This window comes from Heterodontus francisci, chromosome 11 (assembly GCF_036365525.1).
Source record: "Heterodontus francisci isolate sHetFra1 chromosome 11, sHetFra1.hap1, whole genome shotgun sequence".
Classification (NCBI taxonomy): domain Eukaryota; kingdom Metazoa; phylum Chordata; class Chondrichthyes; order Heterodontiformes; family Heterodontidae; genus Heterodontus; species Heterodontus francisci.
Genome location: NC_090381.1, coordinates 21,544,598 through 21,569,556, shown reverse-complemented (window position 1 = coordinate 21,569,556; position 24,959 = coordinate 21,544,598). Strand labels below are relative to the sequence as shown.

General features: G+C 42.9%; 1 protein-coding gene across 1 annotated transcript in view; it reads left to right on the top strand.

Annotated features, from left to right (window-relative positions):
• Window positions 1-24,597, top strand: part of ppp1r7 (protein phosphatase 1, regulatory (inhibitor) subunit 7) — a 43,813-nt gene extending 19,216 nt beyond the window's left edge. Inside the window, exons 4-10 of the mRNA XM_068041786.1 lie at window positions 2,495-2,560; window positions 6,371-6,501; window positions 7,872-8,034; window positions 11,632-11,748; window positions 12,326-12,430; window positions 19,721-19,807; window positions 21,803-24,597. Of these exons, the coding sequence (XP_067897887.1) occupies window positions 2,495-2,560; window positions 6,371-6,501; window positions 7,872-8,034; window positions 11,632-11,748; window positions 12,326-12,430; window positions 19,721-19,807; window positions 21,803-21,979 (846 nt within the window). The 3' untranslated portion in view covers window positions 21,980-24,597. The remainder of the gene's footprint in view (window positions 1-2,494; window positions 2,561-6,370; window positions 6,502-7,871; window positions 8,035-11,631; window positions 11,749-12,325; window positions 12,431-19,720; window positions 19,808-21,802) is intronic.
• The last annotated feature ends 362 nt before the right edge of the window (window positions 24,598-24,959 follow it).

Here is a 24,959-nt window from a genome sequence, read left to right as displayed (position 1 = left end):
TCCATAGCTACCTCTTTCAACGCCGATGTAGAATGTCAGGTCTCAGGACTTATCAACCTTCAGCCCCATTAATTTCTCCAATACATCCTTCTTAATACTAATTTCCTGCACTCCCTCATTTCCCCCTAGTCCCTTGATCTCTAGTTCTGGGAAGTTTCTTGTATCTTCCTCAGTGAAGACTGACACAAAGTAATCATTTAGCTTCTCTTCCATTTCTCTATTCCCCATTATAAATTTTCCTGACTCTGCCTGTAAGGGACCCACATTAGCCTTGGCCAAACGTTTGCTTTCTATGTACCTCTAGAAGCTTTTACAGTCCGTTTTTGTTTTTTGCCAGTTTGTATTCATATTCTATTCTCCCTTTATCCGTTTCTTTGTCCTCCTTTGCTGTGTTCTAAAATCCTCCCAGTCCTCAGGTTTACTATTTCTGGCAACTTTATAGGCCTTTTCTTTTAATCCTTAACTTTCTTTTAGCTGCTGTTGGATGGAGCGAGATTCCAAAGTTGACTGTTCTGTGCTCTTTACCCTTTTGAACTCTGCAAACATCCTCACACTTGGTTACATCTCATGGTTGAATGTTATCGATGGTTTTTCTGTTCCCTTTGCTGGGGGTCCTTTATCTAGACCTGTGATAATGGCACTGTGCCATCTTGCTCATTTAAGTTGCTGTTCAAGTGAAGACGTTTACATTTGTAGATCCTTGGAGGAGGAGATTAGGTCGTTTGTGAGTTGACATGCTGTAATGATGTAATTCCACAAGCTAATTGACTGGTTCCCCAGCCCATTCAAAGCAGTATTTGCACTAGGGAGGTGAGCAATTATGGTTATTACTCCAGAACAGCCTACACAGATGTCAATTGACAGTTGCCAGGGGTCGCAGCTTTCCAGCATGTCAGCAGGGGAGTCTTTCCCCTGTCCTTTCAAAGCTGTTTTTGAAGATTTGTAGATTTGATATTCCCAGCACACAGCACTTTACCCATGGCTTTCCAAGTAGATCTTCATTCCATTAGTCTCTGATGTGCTGTAAATGTCAAGACTATGTGATTCTCCATCATCTCTTACTAGCTTTAGTCTTTCATCAGTCACATCTCCCTGGAGCCCAGCTCACTCACCTGCTCAGTGCATTGTGATCTGATTGAGCAGTTCAACACAGTACGTCAACGCTGCAGTTCGCTGGGCGTTTCCCTTTGTACTCATGTGACTGTTCCCAATACTGTGCTGTATCACAAAGCAAGAGATTATCTGATTAGTATGTCATGTAGTGTACTCCTGTTCAGGTGACCTGGGTTGAGACTGATGACCTTGAATGCTTTTAGCTCCAAGGAGTAACTGATAAGTGGAGCATATTCCAATTGAGATCCTGTAATTTAAAGAAATGCACCAGGTGCTATTTTGGATAGTTGACCATGAAATTGATGCAATATTGGTGTAACTTAAATTTTTTTGGAAACCTATATTCTAATTTCAAGTGTTGCTGGGAGTAGCACTTGAATCCTGATTAAGGTGCTATTTTGCAGATGGGCTAGACTAGACTCAGCACCTGGCTGTATCCTTATCCTGTTCAGAATGTGCAACAGGAACTAGCCCCCTTTCAGGAAAGAAAGATTTGCAGTTCTATAGCACCTTTTACGACCTTAGGACATCTCGATGCTTTACAACCAATGAAATATTTTGAAGTCTTCCTGCTTTTGTAATGTAGGAAACACGGCAGCCAATTTGCACACAGCAGGTCTGACAAACAATGTGATAACCAGATAATCTGTTTCTAGTGATTTGAGATATCAATATTGGCCCGGACAACTCCCCTGCTCTTTTAAATAGTGCCGTGATAGTTTTTAATTCACCTTGGAGGGCAGACCGAGGCTTGGTTTCATGTGTCTTCCAAAAGAAGGCACTTCTGACAGTTTGGCACTTCCTGAATACAGCACTGGAGTGTTGGCCTGGATTTTGTGCTCAAATGTCTGGAGTGGAGCTTGAACCCACAATCTTCTAACTCAGACAAGAATGCTAACTGCTGAACCACAGCTGACTCACTTTCAGTGACAGTGACTTTCAAGTCTGTCACTGCAGGGTGGTTTTGCTTGGGTAACCAAACCAGAATGAACTGTTACTATCTTTGTGTTTTTGCTACAGGCACTGCATTTGGAGAGGTAGTGGTGGGTTGCACATTAAGACAGCCACTCCTTTATAAAAAGGAGCTTGAAGCTTACCTTTATTCTTTTAAGTGGGTTATTTTAGAATGAAGGGCTTTGTGGAATTGCGGGGGTCTTCACTGTCATTGCGTGCTGCGAGGCCTTTGCTGTGTATTACTGTAGTTGCTCATATATATCATTGCTTTTCGAAGTAATATGTGAAATGATTTGCGGTGCTATATAAGCACAAGCCTTTAATGTCTCCCATTCTAATTGTGCATTCCAAGTAAGTAGTCTGGGCTGATATATTTGTGAGCAGTTTTGTTCCTTTTAATGCAGCTGATTATTTTGTGTTTTTCTAGGATGTTGATCTCAATCACTGCAGAATTGGGAAAATAGAAGGATTTGATGTACTGAAGAAAGTGAAGGTGAGGTCAGCTGACATCCCAGGCATAATAGTTGATTCTTTTACCACCTCTGCATGTCTTAAATATTTGCTATTACAGCATCCTGATACCTGGATGTTGCTTTGTGATTTGGTGGGAAAGGCCCTCATGGTTACTGACAGTAAAATCTCCCGTCGAGATGTGATTTGTTTTAATCCCTGTATAATTACTTCCGTCATCTCTTTGTTCAACATGTTCCCATGCCCACACAATCTGTGCTCAGTGCCTTCCCTAGCCAATATTCCCTTCACGTAGCAGTTCTTTCAGTGGAATGCATGAGGTTAGGCCTTGGCATGTTGGGAATTGCACCTTGCTGAGATTAGGAATTTACTCGAATCACAAGAGCAAACCTATATTTAATACTCAACAACTAGAGTATCAGTGCACCTGTGCCTTGGGTCAATTAATTCACATCCTGCTACCTCCATCCCTGGGCACTTTGTGAATGAGTGAAGTCCTCAGTTCTGTGTTTTACCTACTACTAGGGCTGACACTTCAGAGTCCCTTTCAGTCCTCCCAAAATGGAATGAATTGGAGTCATGCTGATGCAGTGGATGTAACACTGGAGTGGGGGGAAAAAAGTCCATTGGTGGGCATGCTGCTTCTCTGAGGCCAGCCACATTGGACAGTTGCCTACTTTTGGAGTTTATTCCCATTCCATTGTGATCTGATCTATTTTTCTGTATCTAGATTTGAGATGACTACAGAGATGCTAGCAAAGGGTTGGATGTTTGAGACTGTATATTTGTAAAAATTCTAATTCTTTATTGGTGTTGTGAGGCCAATTCCTGAGCTGAGTTTCTGCCTGTTGCTTTCTTTTAAACAAGCACAAAGAACAGTACAGCACAGGAACAGGCCATTCGGCCCTCCAAGCCTGAGCCGATCATGATGCCTGCCTAAACTAAAACCTTCTGCACTTCCGGGGACCGTATCCCTCTATTCCCATCCTATTCATGTATTTGTCAAGATGTCTCTTAAACGTCGCTATCGTACCTGCTTCCACCACCTTCCCCGGCAGCAAGTTCCAGGCACTCACCATCCTTTTGCTGCATAGTAAACCTTTCCGGGATGTTATGACTCACTGCTGACTTCTGACAGTGTTGCTATTAAACTCTCTGGTTGAGATCAGCATTTAATTCTCCTACTATGCATTAGCATTCCTGTAAAATGTGCTTTTTGATATGTACCATTGACATCCTGTTTCACTGTGTGTATATTGCACGTTACTGGTCTAGGAATGGGTTCCAAATTTGGATCTGTTGCTGTCTGTTTTCTTTGAACAGGTCACCGCTCGGGAATGCTGATCTAAACCTTGATGGTTCAATAGCCAGAAGCTGAAGCCGACCCAAGTCCAAAAAAAACCCACCCTGGAAAATTTTACACGCAACAGGAATAAGGCAGAAATTTGATGTCCAATTCAAGAAATATATGCAAATCTTTTCCCACCCAAAAGTATAGTTAAATAATGCTATATATCAAAGCCCACAAATAGAATATAAAATAAACAATTGCAATTTGCAGTGTTGATCTTGACCTTAATGCAATTAAATTATATTGCTCAATGTTGGACGTCCTGGAGAGTGGTATGTGGACATCTTGGAGCTAAGGATTAATAATAGAACTTCCTTGTATCCTACAGCAATTAACTTTCCAAGATAAACAGGCTGACTTTGAAATGTCATGAGGAGAAAGCATAGCTTGCCTTTTGCTTTTAGTTTGAGTGTTATTGATGAAAGGTGCTTGGTGCAAGGAAATAAGTGACAGTAATGACATCAGCCATGATTAAGGTGTAACTTTATCGCCTAGGTAGTAAACAAAGGTAGAAGGATCCATTGACTCTCGTATAGAAAGATGATGGTTAATAAAGCCTGTCCTTTTTAAAGAGGTTAAGAACAGTTACATCAGGAAGTCTTTGTTTAAGAGAAGTAGCTTTGGAATAAACAACGACAACTGTTTACATGAATAGGGCAACCTGAAGATTCTTATGAGGTCTTATCTGTGACATCTACCTTTGTAGGAAGAATATGGTGAATAAAGGAGCATGGTTTTCAACAGTTCTTCAGAGGACTTGAAAGATACAGAAACCTAAAAGCTGCTCTGTGTTTAGTTAGGCTGATCACTCAAACTAGATATCTGTAAATAAAAGCAAAATACTGCGGATGATGGAAATCTGAAATAAAAACAAGAAATGCTGGAAATACTCAGGTCTGGCAGCATCTGTGCAGATAGAAGCAGAGTTAACGTTTCAGGTCAGTGACCCTTCTTCAGAACTGACATATTAGAAATGTAAAAGGTTATAAGCAAGTAAAGCTGGGGTGGGGCAAGAGATAACAAAGGAGAAGGTGTAAATAGAACAAGGTCACAGAATAGCTGACCAGAAGGTCGTGGAGCAAAGGAAAACAATATGTTAATGGTGTGTTGAAAGACAAAGCATTAGTACAGATAGGGTGTCAATGGACTGAAAATTGAACAGCCGCAAGTACAAACATGAAAAAAACAGTGGGTAAGCAAACTGAACAAACTAAGGTGAAATAAAATAAAATAAACACGAAAAAGATATAAAAAAGGAAAAGAAAAAATAACTAAAAATAAAAGTAAAATGGGGGGCCCGTCAACATACATATTGTTTGCCTTTGCTCCACGATCTTCTGGTCAGCTATTCTGTGACCTTGTTCTATTTACACCTTCTCCTTTGTTATCTCTTGCCCCACCCCAGCTTTACTTGCTTATAACCTTTTACATTTCTAATATGTCAGTTCTGAAGAAGGGTCACTGACCTGAAACGTTAACTCTGCTTCTCTGTCCACAGATGCTGCCAGACCTGCTAGGTATCTGTAAAGTCTGTTCAGTACACTCCACCATCAAATGCTTGTCCTCACTCGAGCATGTTGTGAACCAGAGTCCTTGAAGACTAAAACCTGCCACTTCCCATGACCCACTGTGTGAACACTTTACCTTGGCCAGCACTGCCCTTCTGTTCTCAGTTACTTCATAAGTTTGGCATTTCGACTGGGCCATTCATTTTGAGGGGCACCAATGATATTGTTTAAGTTCTTCTACTTTTCTGAAAGACATGTCTTTATTTCTAGAGGTTCCCAGAGAGATTTTTTTTCAATGGGCAAAAGGAACTGAAAAAATTGCAAGCTTTGTATTAGCACCAGAGGTAGTAAGGCCATGAGTATATCCCATGATTAAGTCTTAATCTAATGACAGGGTAGGCTTATGTCAGTTTGTACTCTGTGCTGGTGCATCAGCGAGGGCATGCATATTCTCAGTGGAATCGCGCATTTATATTGTTCATGAATCTTACATTCCTCGGATGCTCCCTATCGTGACCATGCTGAATTGTCTGTATTCGCTGGTCATTTTCCTACGTTTGGAAGATACTAACAATTTAACTACCACAGGCCAATTGAAGAAGCAGCACTAGATTTAGACATGAGCTCAGGCGATTGGCATTTTCATTGCGGTACTATAGAAACGGTCAAGGTCTATATATTGGGCAATCAAAGGAAAGACATGCAGTATTGAATTTCCTCCACAGGATGTCACCAGTACGATTAGCAAATCCTTTAATTACATACCAATTCAGCTCACCCTCCTTGCTTTAGCTGTGGCCCATGCCTCTTTTCCCCTTTATGTCCAACATTTATTTAAACTTTGATCCATAGGCAGTGGCACAAATGACCCAGTAGCAGTAAAATTATTACAAATGTAATTTTGTCATTGGGTAGTTTAATGTTTGAAATGCACTTCCTTATAAGTCCTTCTTGGTCTCTGGGTTTATTCTAGGTGCTGTGCCTTCGTCAGAACCTTATCAAGACAATAGAGAACCTTGACCATCTGATAACACTCAGAGAGTTGGATCTGTATGACAACCAGATAAATCAATTAGAAAATCTCCAGGCGTTGAAGGACCTCGAGTAAGTACTAAAATAATTAAATCTATTCCTTTAGTAGCGATTCCAGCACTACAGTCTAGTTCTCTCTGGTAGGAGAAAATAGTCGTTATGGTACAGAAAGAGGCCATCAAGTCCATGTCAACTCATAGAGCAATCCAGTCAGTTCTATTTTCCCTGTTCTATCCCCATGGTCCTGCAGGTTTATTTTTCTCAAGTGCCCATTCAATTTCCTTTTGAAATTATTCTTCGTCTCCGCTTCCACCACGCTTGTGGGCAGCGGGTTCCAGGTCATTCCTCTCATCCGACTCCCCCCTTGTATCTCTTGCACATAACCTTAAATCTTTGTCCCCTAGTCCTGGTACCATTAGCTAACGGGAACAGCTTTTCTTTGTCTGCCTTATCTGAGCCTGTCGTAATCTTGTACACCTCTATCAAATCTCCTCTTAACCTCCTATGCTCCAAGGAGAACAACCCCAGCTTCTCCAACCTAACCTTGTAGTGAAAATCCCTCATCACTGGAACCATTCTGGTAAATCTCCTCTGCACCCTCTCAAGGACCCTCACATTCTTTCTAAAGTGTGCTGACCAGAACTGTATGCAATACTCTAGTTGTGGCCTAACCAGAACTTTATAAAGGCTGAGCATAACTTACCTGTTTTTGTACTCTGCCTGTACCTGTGAAGCCCAAGATCCCATATGCTTCGCTAACTACTCTCAATATGTCCTGCCATCTTCATAGAACTATGCACAGGAACCACCAGGCCCCTCCGTCTCTGCACATTCTTTAGAACTGTGCTATTATGTCTATATTGCCTCTCCCTAACCCTTCTGCCAAAATGCATCATCTCATACTTCTCTGTATTCAATTCCAATTGTCATTTGTCTGTCCATTCTGCTAGCCTGTGACCTGTATCACCCTCACTGTCTTCCACACCTCCAAGATTGGTATCATTGGCAAAATTTGCAGTTTTAAATTTATAAATCTGAAGCACACAAAGCCTGTAATTACAGAAACCACTTTGATTACTTCATTAGATTATAGGTGTGGGCTGCCTGTTATTCTATAAAATAGTCATTCACATGACTCCTTCTAAAGGGTGAGGATTTCCTGGGATCGGCCCCACACCAACCTCCAGGTGTACCACCCAGTCCTCTATACTCATGGGAGCACAATCAGCTTCACAAAGGGACCAGCAGTTATAAAGTTTTTATTTGGATAGGGAAAATTCTGAACCTTTTCATGCTGTCTTGCCATTCACATCCCTCCTTTTTTGCTTTTCTTACCTGGTGCAGCAGCTCACCTGGAAGCTCTTCTGTGCACTGCAGAGATGGATATCCTCATTATGCTTCAGGACTGAAGTGATTTCCTGGTACCCTTTGTTTCCATACAGGATTTTGGATCTCTCCTTCAATATCGTGCGGAAAATTGAGGCTCTTGAGTGTCTGACCAAGCTAAAGAAGCTCTTTCTTGTGAACAACAAAATCACAAAAATAGAAAATGTTGGTCACTTGGATCAGCTGGAGATGTTGGAGCTCGGCTCAAATCGCATCCGGGTAAGTGCATGCCAGAATGGTCATTAGGGCAGTCCAAATCCCGGTGGGTCTTGTCTTAAGGTGACAAGGAACTAATGGATCTCTTGTAGCATTGTACATGATCATTTAAGGATCTGCATTTACAAGGACATGAGAAGGACACCAGGTAATTACCAATGTACTATTCTAATAAAGATGCTATTCCCTTTAAAATTGCTGGCTGTATGTAAGGACAACCTGAGGACGTTAAACTTTGAACTGTTAAGAGTGAAGGTCACAAATTGGAATATGCTTGTAAATATATAGTTCCTTGACAAGGGGGAGAAGCATGAAATGCCAGAGAAGATGGTGGTGGGTTGTCTTGATTTGCTGCAGTCCTGGCGATGGTGCCCTCACAATGACCTCAGAAAGGGAGTTTTGGGATTTTGACCTAGTAATGATGTGACTTGGAGGGGAACTGAAGCAATTTGTACTGCCATGGTATTGCTGCTTTTGTTCCTTTCAGCGGTAGAATCACGGGCCTGGGAGTTGCTGTTAAACTTCTTCCTGCAGTATATTCTGCAGCTACATTGTACTTGTGATGGAAGGGATGGGTATTGAGCTCAGTGGCAAGATGCCAGTCAAGTGGGCTTGTGCAGGATTTGTCAATACTGAATGTACTAATCTTCAATGAAAACTGGCTACAATTTGTCTTAACTACAAAAGAACTCCTCTTTGCTGACGATGCTGCTTTAACATCTCACACTGAAGAATGCCTGCAGAGTCTCATCGACAGGTTTGCGTCTGCCTGCAATGAATTTGGCCTAACCATCAGCCTCAAGAAAACGAACATCATGGGGCAGGATGTCAGAAATGCTCCATCCATCAATATTGGCGACCACGCTCTGGAAGTGGTTCAAGAGTTCACCTACCTAGGCTCAACTATCACCAGTAACCTGTCTCTAGATGCAGAAATCAACAAGCGCATGGGTAAGGCTTCCACTGCTATGTCCAGACTGGCCAAGAGAGTGTGGGAAAATGGCGCACTGACACGGAACACAAAAGTCCGAGTGTATCAGGCCTGTGTCCTCAGTACCTTGCTCTACGGCAGCGAGGCCTGGACAACGTATGCCAGCCAAGAGCGACGTCTCAATTCATTCCATCTTCGCTGCCTTCGGAGAATACTTGGCATCAGGTGGCAGGACTATATCTCCAACACAGAAGTCCTTGAAGCGGCCAACACCCCCAGCTTATACACACTACTGAGTCAGCGGCGCTTGAGATGGCTTGGCCATGTGAGCCGCATGGAAGATGGCAGGATCCCCAAAGACACATTGTAGAGCGAGCTCGCCACTGGTATCAGACCCACCGGCCGTCCATGTCTCCGTTATAAAGACGTCTGCAAACGCGACATGAAATCGTGTGACATTGATCACAAGTCGTGGGAGTCAGTTGCCAGCATTCGCCAGAGCTGGCGGGCAGCCATAAAGACAGGGCTAAATTGTGGCGAGTCGAAGAGACTTAGTAGTTGGCAGGAAAAAAGACAGAGGCGCAAGGGGAGAGCCAACTGTGCAACAGCCCCAACAAACAAATTTCTCTGCAGCACCTGTGGAAGAGCCTGTCACTCCAGAATTGGCCTTTATAGCCACTCCAGGCGCTGCTTCACAAACCACTGACCACCTCCAGGCGCGTATCCATTGTCTCTCGAGATAAGGAGGCCCAAAAGAAACAAAAGAATAGGAATTTATTGTAAAACATGATTAAGTCGACTTCTGATATTGATGTGATCCAATGCACACTGTTCTACTGATTGCCTCACAGCAGGAAAATCCTCACTCCACTCCTTGATTTGTGCCGAGTTATCTTGATCTCAAGTGGTGGGGTAGAGGGGTTGGGGTCTACCATTGGCCTCCTTATCCCTGGAATAGGGAAGTGAAAAAAACTAGGCAGGGTTCCCACTCCTGATCATTGGTGTCCCTAATGAAAAGGGATGTTTTTCCTGCCCATCCCCCTTTTTTTAAGGGAGACTCCTTAAATTAACATGAAAAATTGCTGCTTGCAGAAAAATACTGGATGATTATAGAACGGTACTGTCGTCTCCCTGAGAAAAGGGGGAAGTAAATTTGTCTCTTAATTTAAGAGCATCGACATTTCAAAATCCTGTCCTATTTCAGAGATTGTTTGATTTGAAGTTACTTGACAGAGCCCAGTAGTATTGTGCACTGCTTCTGTTTGTTGTAATAAAGTGGTATATGTGGATTCAAATTATTAGCTATTTAAATGACTCAAAATCTGCACTGAGGTTGGGCTTTCAAAAAGCCTATTACCTGCAGGAGTGTGAATCGAGGGTCAGTGCAGAGGAGGGTAAAGGTGCTGGCGTGCTGAATAAACCCCAGATTGTAACATTGGCGCTACACAAGTGCCAGATAATCTCTATCTCAAACAAGAGAGAATCTAACCATCTCCCCTTGACATTCAATGGCATTACAATTGCTGAATCCCCCACTATCAACGTCCTGGGGGTAACCATTGACCAGAAACTGAACTGGACCAGCCATATAAATACCATGGCGCAGTGGTTAGCACCGCAGCCTCACAGCTCCAGCGACCCGGGTTCGATTCTGGGTACTGCCTGTGTGGAGTTTGCAAGTTCTCCCTGTGACTGTGTGGGTTTTCGCCGGGTGCTACGGTTTCCTCCCACAGCCAAAGACTTGCAGGTTGGTAGGTAAATTCACCATTATAAATTGCCCCTAGTATAGGGGAATTGAGGGAAGGTGGGGGATGTGAGAGGGTAATGGGATTAATGTAGGATTAGTATAAATTGGTGGTTGATGGTCAGCATAGACGCGGTGGGCCGAAGGGTCTGTTTCAGTGCTGTATCTCTAAATAAAATAAATAAATAAGAGCAGGTCAGAGGCTGAGAATCCTGCAGCGAGTAACTCGCCTCCTGACTCCCCAAAGCCTGTCCACCATCTACAAGTCAGGAGTGTGATGGAATACTCTCCACAAACCTGGGTGGGTACAGCTCAAACAACATTCAAGAAGCTCAACACCATCCAGTACAAAGCAGCCCGCTTGATTGGCACCCCATTCACCACCTTCAACAGTCACCCCCTCCCAGCGGCGCATAGTGGCAGCAGTGTGTACCATCTTCAAGATGCACTGCAGCAACGCACCAATCCTCCTTAGACAGCACCTTCCAAAAATGTGACCTCTACCACCTGGAAGGACAAGAGCAGGAGATGCATAGGAACACCGACACTTGCATGTTCCCCTCGAAGCCGCACATCATCCTGACTTGGAACTATATCGCCAATCCTTCACTGTCGCTGGGTCAAAATCCTGGAACTCCCTTCCTATCACAGCACTGTTGGTGTACCTACCCCACACGGACTGCAGTGATTCAAAAAGGCAGCTCACCACCACCTTCTCGGGAGCAATTAGGGATGGGCAATAAATGCTGTCCTTGCCAGCATGAATGAATATAAAAAAAATTGTTCCAATTATATTGTGAACCAAATTTTTCGGAGACTTCTGTGTGCTAAGCAGGAGAGGGGAACAGTATTCAGAGACTGATATTGATTGGGTAAAGGAGAGGTGTAGCAATTTTTAAAAATAATCCATTTTTATTTTTGACAGGTGATAGAGAATATTGAAAATCTGAAGAAGCTCAGCAGTTTGTTTTTAGGTAAAAACAAAATCACCAAATTACAGAACCTGGATGGGCTGACAAATCTCACTGTCCTCAGTATACAGGTAATCACTGACCCCAGCAATGCAGGTAGTCAACACCCAATATATTGGAACCATGTCGTTCTTTTGGAATCCAATCTCTGAGCAAAGCAGGTTATTACTACAGAGTGCAACTAATGATCAGCTAATTTGGCTCATTACTGGGACCTTGCTGCTGTGTTCTTTTTGCAAAGTTAGCTGACCAATGGGGTGATCCCAGCTGGACAGGCCATTCGGCAGGAAGTTTACCAGGGCTTTGTGCTAGGAAGTGTCGTACTTTTATCTGGTCAAACTCTTACAGTGCCCCTTATGTGTATTTGGGGGTGGCGGGAGATGTGATGTTTTAAATATGCACCTAAATTTGCTGGGGTAAGTAGATGAGGTGTAACCATATGAAGCAGAAGTGTGGCATTCACATCAAATAGAAAATACTTGTGTGGAAATCGTAGCCATCCAGTTAGGAGGAACCTATTGATGGGTTTGTGCAAGTCAGACACACAACTAACCAGAAATGAAATTTCAGTGGCTTACCTGCTACTGACTGCACTAGCTTGTTAATGCATCCGCATTGGTTCTGATGCATTGTAACCTTTCCTTGCAGAGTAATCGACTGACTAAGATAGAAGGAATGCAAAGCCTGGTCAACCTGCAGGAGCTCTACCTGAGTCACAATGGCATAGAGGTGATTGAGGGCTTGGAGAACAATGTGAGTCACTGTTGCAGCATCCATGCACAGGTTAACACTTAACTCATCACAAGGGTGGAACTAAAGCATTCTAAATCTTTAGTAAGAGACTAGGCAGTGCAGTGGGGATATCATACAGTTCTTCACCCCTACATCCTGGTTAATTTAGAATGTTAATGTACATGCTAGTTGATTTTATTGGCATTATACACCATGAAGTGCAGTTGTAGTCTTTGGATGATATGGGGCTAGTGAATGAAAGATAAAAGGAGCAAGCAAGTGAATGAACCTGCATTTCTGTAGCACCTTTCATGAAATTAGGACCTTCCAAAGCGCTTCACAGCAAATGAAATTTTTCTGTAGTGACTCATGTAGGAAATGCAGCAGCCAGTTTGCACACATACAGGTTCCACATACAGCAAGGAAATAAATGACTAATAATTTTTTAAATGTTGGTTTAGGGATAAATGTTGGCCAGGAGACACACAACTCTTAATCTTCCAATGGTGCTATAGGATCTTTTACAACCACATGAGGGGCAGATGAGGTTTCAGTTTAACATTCATCCTCTAACTGTGTAAGATTCCCTCTGTACTCCACTGAATTGTCAGCCTGGATTATGTGCTGAAGTCTCTGACTTAGGTGAGTGTGTTCCAGCTGAGCCAAGACTACAACAATTCTGTCTCACTGTAAAATCAACATTCTGTCTTTTTACTCTTGCAAACCCATTCTAAATTCCACTGTTCACTGGTGAGACCACATCTTGAATACTGTGTGCAGTTTTGCTCCTCTTATTTAAGGAAGGATGTAAATGCGTTGGCGGTTCAGAGGAGGTTTACTAGATTGATACCTGGAATGAGCGGGTTGTCTTATGAGGAAAGGTTGGGCTTATTTTCACTGGAGTTTAGAAGAGTGAGGGGAGACTTGATTGAAGTATAAAAGATTCTGAACGGTCTTGACAAGCTGGATGTGGAAAGGATGTTTCTTTTTGTGGGTGAACCCAGAACTAGCAGGCACAGTTTGAAAATTAGGGGTCGCCCTTTTAGGACAGAGATGAGGAGAACTTTTTTCTCTGAGGGTTGTGCAACTTTGGAACTCTCTGCCTCAGCAGGTAGTGGAGGTGGGATCATTGAATATTTTTAAGGCAGAGGTAGATAGATTCTTGTTAGGCAAGGGAATCAAGGATTATTGGGGGTAGATGGGAGTGTGGAATTCAAGACAGGAACAGATCAGTCATGATTGAATGGCGCAGCAGGCTTGAGGGGCCGAATGGCCTACTTCTGCACCTAATTCGTATGTTCATATGTTCAGCTTATGTAAACATCATGCTGCTATTACATCTATCAATCCAGAACTACTACAACTTTGGGGGAGGTAGTTTATTAAAAATTGATTGAGATATCGTCATCACTGGCAAGGCTAGCATTTAGGTCACTGACCTTGAAACGTTAACTCTACTTCTCTCTCCACAGATGCTGCCAGACCTGCTGAGTATTTCCAGCATTTCTTGTTTTTATTTCAGATTTCCAGCATCTGCAGTGTTTTGCTTTTATTTTATATTGGCATTTATTACCTATTAGATGGTGTGTCAGGTGGAGCAGATAATTAGTGTGACAAGTTTACACAGGGAGTTTCCTTTTATAAATGTCAACATGGGAATTTATAATGGCAGGAAAATATTGATCTGAGGAGTGACTGACCAGTGAAGCAGGAACACTGATGACACAAACTAACTGGGCAACCAAGAATGTATGTGGCGAGTGGCAGCAGGTAGCAATGGTTGGGAACATGACTAAGCAGTTGGCAGGACAGTGATGGCTGAGAACAGACCTGCAGCTGCCTGGGGAGGCTTTGGGACTGGGAATGGACAGTGATAACTGGAGACATGATGATGGTGAGTGCACTGCTTCAAACACGAGGCAAATCTTAAAGCCTGCAGTGATACAAGAATATATTTAATCAATAAAAGCAACAAATTTAAATGGTTCAAGACCTGTGTGGAGCAGTCACTGTGAAGGTCCAACGTGATGTTGAGCTAGGTGGAATTGTTCATAAACTTGTCCCTCAGCCACCAGTGTTAGAAATTTGTTACTGAGGGGTAAAATATCAGTTGAGAAAATTTTCAGAAACATTTTGACCAAATTAGTGGGAGCCTGAAGGCCTTCTCAGTAAAATACACCAACTCTAAAATAACAGCTAGCATGCGTCACACTGTGTGACACCTTTAACATTGAAAATCCTTTCACAGCTAGGTGTATGGGAGCATCAGGTACTCAATTTTTCCATAACATCCATGCCCCCAGCTACTAAATTTAATGTATAATAAATATAGACTGCTCCAGTGGTACAGTAACCAAATGAACTGTACAGTGTTCCACAGTGCCAAGTGAATCTGGAAGATCACTGATTCGGTCCCTTGGCCCCTGCTTCAGCTAATCTGATACCTACAGCGAATGAATCAAGATCTTTTCCTCCTTTTCTTCCCCTGTTATCCTGCAAGAAGCTCCCTTAGGTGCGAATAGGTGCAATCTTACGGCACAAAACAGCTTACAATTCAGCACTAAAATGCCACTTTACAGAGGTGTACAGATGTTCTGGTGCATTTAGAGTTCCTGATAGGTAGGCACATTCCTGGGATAGTTAAACTCTGCATCCTGTTTTATATCTGACCTGGGATTACCTGTTTCAGACACTAGGTATAAAAAGGGGGAAAGCTGTTCCATTCTCCAGCACTAGAAAAATACCTATTACCTATGTCCATGACTGTATTGGTAGGAGTGACCACCGCACAGTCTTTGTGGAGACGAAGTCCCGCCTTCACATTGCGAATACCATCCATCGTGTTGTGTGGCACTATCACCGTGCTAAATGGGATAGATTTCGAACAGATCTAGCAATACAAAACTGGGCATCCATGAGGTGCTGTGGGCCATCAGCAGCAGCAGAATTGTACTCAACCACAGTCTGTAACCTCATGGCCCGGCATATCCCCCACTCTACCATTACCATCAAGCCAGGAGACCAACCCTGGTTCAATGAAGAGTGCAGGAGGGCATGCCAGATGCAGCACCCGGCATACCTCAAAATGAGGTGTCAACCTGGTGAAGCTACAACACAGGACTATCTGCGTGCCAAACTGCGTAAGCAGCATGCGATAGACAGAGCGAAGCGATCCCATAACCAACGGATCAGATCTAAGCTCTGCAGTCCTGCCACATCCAGCCGTGAATGGTGGTGGACAATTAAACAACTAACTAGAGGAAGTGGCTCCACAAATATCCCCATCCTCAATGATGGGGGAGCCCAGCACATCAGTGCGAAAGATAAGACTGAAGCATTTGCAACAATCTTCAGCCAGAAGTGCCGAGTTAATGATCCATCTCAGCCTCCTCCTGAAGTTCCCAGCATCACAGATGCCAGACCTCAGCCAATTCGATTCACTCCGCGTGATATCAAGAAACGACTGAAGGCACTGGATACTGCAAAAACTATGGGCCCTGAGAATATTCCGGCAATAGTACTGAAGACCTGTGCTCCAGAACTTGCCGCGCCCCTAGACAAGCTGTTCCAGTACAGCTACAACACTGGCATCTGGAGTAGCCATATAAATACCGTGGCTACAAGAGCAGGTCAGAGGCTAGGAATCCTGAGGCGAGTAACTCACCACCTGACTCCCCAAAGCCTGTCCACCATTTACAAGACACAAGTCAGGAGTGTGATGGAATACTCTCCACTTGCCTGGATGGGTGCATCTCCAACAACACTCAAGAAGTTCAACACCATCCAGGACAAAGCAGCCCGCTTGATTGGCACCCCATCTACAAACATGCATTCCCTCCACCACCGACGCACAGTGGCAGCAGTGTGTACCATCTACAAGATGCACTGCAGCAATGCACCAAGGCTCCTTAGACAGCACCTTCGAAACCCGCGACCTCTACCAACTAGAAGGACAAGGGCAGCAAATACATGGGAACACCGCCATCTGCAAGTTCCCCTCCAAGTCACACACCATCCTGACTTGGAACTGTATCGCCGTTCCTTTACTGTCGCTGGGTCAAAATCCTGGAACTCCCTTCCAAACAGCACTGTGGGTCTACCTACCCCAAATGGACTGCAGAGGTTCAAAAAGGCAGCTCACCACCACCTTCCCAAGGGCAATTAGGGATGGGCAATAAATGCTGGCCTGGCCAGTGACGCCCACATCCCATGAATGAATTAAAAAAAAAAAAAGAGGTCTAACTATATTGAATTGCATAGTATTTACAGCACAGAAACAGGCCACTGCCAGTGGTTATGTTCCACATGAGCTGCCTCTTGCCCTACTTTATCTAATCCTACTGTAGTTTTAAATCTATATTGTACCCTCTAAAATAGTCCTTTGCGGTTGTAAGCTGGATCTCTAGGATCAAGTGTTCCAAGATAAATCTGATGTAAATTTGCAGCCAGCCTTTGGTGGTAGATTAGTTAATCAGGTATCTAAACGAGGTAGGTCCGCATTACACTCAAGCAGTCCATAGGGATCACCTAATGGGACTATCTCTGGTTACTCAACTCCAGTTAAGCATGCAAACCAGTGCCCTAAATGGTAGCTGGGCAAGTGGCATCCGATTGCACATCTGGGGATCTGTAAGCCTTGGCTGTGCCATCATGAGCCTAAGCTTTCTGAACTTGGGTAAATGTGGTTTAATTCCTTGGGGAGAGCAGAAACACTCAATCAGGCAATACTTGATGAGTTGGCTTTCAACAGCTTTGTTTGCAGACTCTCCATGGTAATGGACTTTTACAAGTCAGAAACCTGACTTGCTAGAATCCTTAAGGTCCTTCACTGAGTGCTGATCACATGTCAGCATGATACATTCTGGAGCCAACCAGAGAGCAGGCTACACTAGACCTGGTATATTGCAACGAGATAGGATTAATTAATGACCTCCTAGTTAAGGCACCCCTAGGTAGCAGCGATCATATGATTTGAATTTTACATTCAGTTTGAGGGAGAGAAGTGTGGGTCCAAGATTAGTATTTTAAACTTAAATAAGGGCAATTTTGAGGGCATGAAAGCAGTGCTAGCTAAAGCGAGCTGGCAAATCAGATTAAGGGATAGGTCATTGGAGATGCAGTGGTAGACATTTAAGGGGATATTTCAGAATACACAATAGATGCATTTCAATGAGAAAGAAAAATTCCAAGGGTGGGACCCGCCATCCGTGGTTAACTAAAACAGTTAAAGATCGTATCAAACTTAAAGAAAAAGCTAATAATTGCGCAAAGGTGGGAGGTAGGTCAGAAGATTGGACAGAATATAAAAAAACAGCAAAGAATGACTAAAGGATTGATAAGGAAGGTAAAATTAGAGTATGAGAGAAAGCTAGGTAGAAATATAAAGACAGATAGTAAGAGTTTCTATAGATATTTTTGAAAAAAAGTTAAAGTGAGCGTTGGTCCTATAGAAAACGAGTCTGGGGAATTAATAATTGATAAGGAGATGGCAGATGAACAGATATTTTGCATCAGTCTTCACTAATGAGGATACAAGTAACATCCCAGTACTAGCTGTAAGTCAGGAAATGGAAGGGAGGGAGGAACTCAAGAAAATTACAATCACCAGGAAGTGGTACTGAACAAACTGTTGGAGCTGCAGGCTGACAAGCCCCCGGGTCCTGATGGAATTCATCCTAGGATGTTAAAAGAAGTGGCTAGTGAGATAGTTGATGCGTTTGTTGTAATTATCCAAAATTCCCTAGATTTGGGGAAGGTTCTGTTAGATTGGAAAATAGCCAATGTAACTTCTTTATTCAAAAAGGGAGGGAGACGGAAAGTAGGAAACTACAGACAAGTTAGCTTAACATCTGTTTTAGGGAAAATCTTAGAAGCTATTATTAAAGACGTTATTGCAGGGCATTTAGAAAAATTCAAGGTAATCAGGCAGAGTCAACATGGTTTTGTGAAAGGGAAATCATGTTGAAAAATTTTTTTGGAGTTCTTTGAGGGAGTTACATGTGCTGTGGATAAAGGGGAACCAGTGGATGTATGTACTTGGATTTCCAGAAGGCATTTGATAAGGTGCCACATCAAAGGTTATTGCAGAAAATAAAAGCTCATGGTGTCGGGGGTAACATATTGGCATGGATAGAAGATTGGCTAGCTAACAGGAAACAGAGAGTAAGCATAAATGGGTCATTTTCTGGCAGGCAAGAAGTAACAAGTGGTGTGCTACAGGGATCTGTGCTGGGGCCTCAACATTTTTACAATTTATATAAATGACTTAAATGAAGGGACCGAAGGTATGGTTGCTAAATTTGCTGATGACACAAAGATAGTCAGGAAAGTAAGTTGTGAAGAGGACATGAGGCTACAAAGGGATATAGAGAGGTTAAGTGAGTGGGCAAAGACCTGGCAAATGGAGTGTAATGTGGGAAAATGTAAAATTGTCCACTTTAGCAGGAAGAATAAATAAGCATATTATCTAAGTGGTGAGAGATTGCAGAGCTCTGAGATGCAGAGGGATCTGGGTGTCCTAGTGCATGAATCACAAAAGGTTAGTATGTAGGTGCTGCACGTAATTAGGAAAGCTAATAGAATGTTATCATTTATCGCGAGGGGAATTGAATACAAAAGTAGGGAGGTTATGCTTCAGCTATACAGGGCACTGGTGAGACCACATCTGGAATACTGTGTACAGTATTGGTCTCCTTATTTAAGGAAGGATGTAAATGCATTGGAGGCAGTACAGTGAAGGTTTACCAGACTAATACCTGGAACAGGTGGGCTATCTTACAAGGAAAGATTGGACAGGCTAGGCTTGTATCTGCTGGAATTTAGACAAGTAAGAGGCGACTTGATTGAAACGTACAAGATTCTGAGGGGTCTTGACAGGGTGGATGTGGAAAGGATGTTTCCCCTTGTGGGAGAATCTAGAAATAGGGGTCACTGTTTAAAGATAAGGGGTCACCCATTTAAGACAAATGAGAAATTTTTTCTCAGTCGTGAGTCTTTGGAATTCTCTTCCTCAAAATGGGTTGGAAGCAGAGTCTTTGAATATTTTTAAGGCAGAGGTAGGTAGATTCTTGATAAGGGGGTGAAAGGTTATCTGGGGAAGGTGGAAATGTGGAGTAATCAGTTCAGCCATGAACTTACTGAGTGGCCTCCTACTCATTCATATGTATCAAGATTAATGGTTCAGCTGTCTATCCGTGCCTGCCCTTTGCCTTCATGCTATGTGCTGTGCAGAGCTTATGACACTAGACTGCATGTACACCTCAACTACTTGGTCCCCTATGACCTGTTTGCATGTCTGTCTATCTTTTCCAGAAAAAGTTAACAACATTGGATATAGCAACCAATAGGATCAAGAAGATTGAAAATATCAGTCACCTGACAGAACTTCAGGAATTTTGGGTAGGTTTTTTGAACAAACCTCTAATGAGTAATCCAGTACTCAACATCCTCCCAGATTAAATTTCTGTTTGTAGAGCAGGTTTCTCATTGAAATTGGTTTGCATGTAATGGGTACTATTTTGCACAATGATTGGCCTAAGGCTCAGTTGTACATGACATGAGACATGTGTAGGACTCTTTTTGACATCCAGACTGTTGAATTAGGAAGTGGCTGCAACACCCAGATGCAAGTTATATGAAAGCTTTGAGACAGGGTGAAGATTGTGTTTTATGGAAATAAATTGCAGTAGTTGGCTTCGTTAGCAGTAGGATTGTGTATATAACTTTCACATTACAGTTAAAAATGTTATCAAGTGGGGATAAATTGAAACATATTTTCAGTACTTTACTGTAAGGTATGCGTGTTAGTAATTCTCGAAGTGCAGAGGGCAGCAACTTGCTTTTAACTAGTACCCTTTAATTTAAACAAAAGTTCCAGGATTCTTGATTGATCAAATTGGGGTAAATGGTCATTGAATTAATAAAGGGAAGATGAGGAGAAGGTGACTGAAAGCTTGATCAATTTATGGGCTTTCAAATAGATGATGGACCCAATGGCTTCCTTCTGTACTGTATGATTCTTCAGGGTTTTAAAGGAGGAGACAGAAGTGGAGAGGCCTACAATTTTGGGAATGTAGTTTTTACAGAGTGGGGCCAAGGTGGTTGAAGGTTATGTCACTGAAGGAGTGGAAGGGTGAAATTCTACTTGAGGGGACACAAGACTAGAGGAGGTTAGAGAGATAGTTGAGCAGGGGCATGAAGGGATTTGACTAGAGGAATTTAAAAGTAATATTCTGACCAAAATTGGTTCCCTGTTCTCCAGTAAGTACATGGATAATGGGTGCGAGAGACTTGGTACAGGATATAGATGGTTTTGTTCAGGGTCAGTTAGTTAGTTAAAGGATAGGAAGCCAGTAAAGACTGCATTGGAGTGTCCGAATCTAAGGTTGATAAAAGCATGGGGTGAGCATTTTGGTGGCGGCAGGGCTGAGGCAGCATTGTTGCACGTGTGACAGTGTCTTGTTGCTGGATTTGGGCTCTGGGTCAAACAGGATGCCAAGGTTTCATGGTCTGGTTCAGCCTGAGTAAATGGCTGGAGAGGAGGATGGAAACACTGAGGGAGCAGAGTTTATGGTGGGAGCTGAATGACTGTTTGGTCCAGTGGAGGAAGTTGATGCTCTTCCAGACAGGTGGCCTTGCATCATAGATTTTTATGGAGCTAAAAGAGATGGTGGGATAGTCGAGGTGTATGTTGGCAATATATGTATGGAAGCTGAAGCCATGTCTGTGGATATCCCATTACTGTTGAGCAGCATATCAATAAGAGGGGGAGGGGGCCTGTGAAGTCCCTTGGGGAACTCGAATGTCCATGTGAGGGCAGGAAGAGAAGCCATTGCTGGGGATGTTTGGCTATATTCAGTTGGGTAGGAGTAAAAGGGCAGACCTACGGTGGTAGAAAATGCAAGATAGATGGCGTGTTTGAGAGTATCAAACACTGAAAAGTTAAGTATGAGTAATGCACAAGTCAGTCAAGGTGGACTTTATTCATCTGGTCAGCACCTGTTGATCAGGATGGAAGCCAGACAACACTGATTTGAACAGTGAGTTTTGGAATGCATGGACTTGGAGCTGGCAGCAAAGAGATTGGCGTCTAGTTGGGAGAGGATGAATGGGTCATGGATGGTGGTTGTGAAAGGGAGTGAGGTAATGCCTAAGGAAAGGAAGCTGTTAGTAATGTCAGTAAGCATGAGATTAGAGCAGATAGCTCTAGCTGAAGATTTAACGCAGGCACCAAGGGCCTAATAGCCTCCTTCAGTGATTATTTAAAATTCAACAGAAGGATGGATCAATTTATAACAAATTGTTAGACTGTTCATGAAACAAACTGCATTAGATGTTGCCTGAGATCGTCTGTCTGCTTTGGGTTTGAAAAGTTCCCCTCCCTTGAATTTTCAGATGAACGATAATTTAATTGAGCACTGGAGTGACCTCGATGAGCTGAAGAATGCGAAAGATCTACAGACGGTGTATCTTGAGGGTAACCCACTGCAAAAGGACCCACATTATCGGCGGAAAGTAATCCTGTCCCTCCCCTCGGTGCGACAGATCGATGCAACCTTTATCCGATTCTGAAAGGGGGAGGAGCTCCTCACCACTGACTTACTTGGAGGAAGCTCCATGTGTTTTACTTGACTGAGGCTCTTAAAGTATTTGATAAAAGCACTAAATTATAGCTAAATAACCTGATGCATGATTTTGTTATTGACTCCGTCTGATGAACATGCTCCTGTGTTTTGGTTGGTTCATCTTGTATCCTGCAGCCTTGCACAGTTTCTAAGGTGATCCAGAACTTCATCTTTCACTTGTGAGGAGCAAATGCATCTATGTTTGGGTTTTTTGTAAGGAATGAACATTAAAAGCACTGAAATACATGGACTTTACCCATTTTACAGTCTGCAATTCCGTGAGAAATGGAGGTAGAAATTGGCCCTCCCTTTCACTAATGGGGTCTTGGATGGCCTCATAAGAGCTAGTAGGTCATTTTGATGCAACATGAGTTCGCCGTTTCAAGTGGGGCTATAATCAGGAGCTTTCCAATAATGGGTAGTAGTGCCGACCACCATTGACATTCTAGCAGAGGATATATGCTGGGCTATGCTACCCATTACAGGGACATAACTTGAGTTCAGTTCTCTTGCTTCGCTCAGTCATAATCATTCAGCACAGAAACAGGCCCTTCGGTCCATCATGTCCATGCCGGCCATCAAGCACCTATCTATTCTAATCCATTTTCCAGCACTTGGCCTGTAGCCTTGTATGTTATGATGTTATGGCGTTTCAAGTGCTCATCTAAATACTAAAATGTTGTTTGGGTTCCTGCCTCTACCACCTCTTCAGGCAGTGTGTCCCAGATTCCAGCCACCCTCTAGGTGAAATTTATTTTTCCTCAAATCCCCTCTAAACCTCCTGCCCATTACCTTAAATCTCTGCCCCCTAGTATTGACACCTCCGCTAAGGGAAAAAGTTTCTTCCTATCTACCCTACCTATGCCCCTCATAATCTTGTATACCTCTATCAGGTAATTGATTTAAACTCTTTGCTCTCCTACCTGCCCTTTCTCCTCTTCCTCCCACCCAAGTAATGGTTAGTATGTGCTTTACCTGCATTTCTGTCTCCTTGTGTAGAAGCAGGTTCTCTTCCACCATACACACATCCCACTGCCATGCAGCTCCTCTGAGCTGGCTAGTACTGGGAATGTCCAGTATTCAGGAAATGATGTGGCCCCCAACATGGAGTCTGGTATTGGCAATATATTTGGCTGGTGTGTGAAATCATAGAAGCTAGTCCACTATGGCACATTACAAAGGGAGTTGGGGGTTGGGCATGGAGAGAAATTATTTAGTGCCTGACCTGAGTGTGGTAATGGGTGAAAAAATATAACCCATCTATTCCAACACTGCTTTTGCAATGAAGAGAGCATGTTGAAGGCCTGGAGAAGTTGGATGCCTGAGGCTTCTTGACATTGGTGTTATGTTTTACATTACAAACCTTCAGGAGGGATGAGAGCAAGTAATCCCTTTGTTTATTATCCCATTAAATTTTTTTTAATCCCAAGGAGCGGCACTGTGCAGTGTTCCATTTTGACCTTTATTGTCTGGGGACCTGAGTTCAAATCCAGTCCAGACTAATGTAATAGCAGTCCCTAGTTATTGGCTATGAATGTGTTGTGTAGAATAAGCTTCGCCTGTCTCAGCACAGTTTTCAGTGGATGTAGGTCCCACAACACCAGGGCTAATTTGGCACTCTTATTGAGGTCCAAGAAATTTAGATTTGAGGCTGAATTCTTTTCCACTAACTTCAGCTTTTAACACCCTATAAAGGGGCACCTAAAACTGCATGCACTATTTAGGAACATAGTGTTGCGAAGGTACTTCCATTATTTTTAATTTTATTTTTTGAAGACTTGTGTTAAAACAGAAGATTCCATGGATGTTTTATTTTATCAAGTTCACCAATAGGACAAGATGTTTGAAAGTCACCTGTGCTGGAGACTGCCTGTGATTTGGCCTCGATAACAGCAGAACCCTTGGTGACTTAGGGAAAAATGGTTACAGTGAAGCCACATGTCAAGATTTATGCAGTTCAGGAGTCAGCTCTTTGGAGTTTAGACATTGTTTACAATTTTAGTTGTGGTATGAACTGTTTGAAGACAATTGGTGTTTTCCTGCCAAGGAGAAAAGAAACTACCCAGCTCACCACCTTCTCTACCTTTTTGAAGACATTCTGCCAAGATGCAGTGTGGGGGGGAAAAAAAATCCCTGGTGCCGTATAGCTCCCGAGAAGTTGAAAAAAAATCCTGCGATTCAAGTGTGTGCTGGCGGAAAAAACCTTGATGCTGCATTTCTCCTAGAAAGCCTATTAGAATAATTCTCGACATCTCCAGAGTGGACTACTTCTGAAACAATCCTAGTGACCCGTCTCTGTATACCTGGATGCCAGACCAAAGAAAGAATACTGACTTCCTTCTATAACTTTTCTATTCTCGTCAAGAATTAGCAAGTATTTGGCCAAAGTAGTTTTTTTTGTAACAAACCTCTGCAGAGTGAATTTCTGTATTTTCTCCTGTGTGTGTGGGGGTTTGGGGAATTTTTAAATAGGGAACTTTCATGGTTTAATCGGTGTGTTAATCCTTTGCATCGTTACTGGTTAAGTCTTGTTTTATAATAAACTGAATTTTGTTTTTAAAGAAACCTGGTTGGTGTATTTTGTTCTGGGATAAAGAAGTATATGCCTGGTTGTATTGGTAACCGGGTAAACATTTAAATAGATGTGACTTGTGGAGAAGTGGAACTAGAAAAGACAGTGCACTCCTTCCGCCTCAGTTAGAGTCAGAGTTTTACAGCAGAGAAATAGGTCCTTTGGCCCAACGCGCCTGCGCCGACCATCAAGCACCCATCCTAACTAATCCCATTTCCCCACACTTGGCCCGTAGCCTTGTATGTTATGGCGTTTCAAGTGCTCATCTAGATACTTGAATTTCGTGAGGGTTCCTGCCTCTATCACCCCTTCAGGCAGTGTGTTCCAGATTCCAACCACCCTCTGGGTGAAAAAA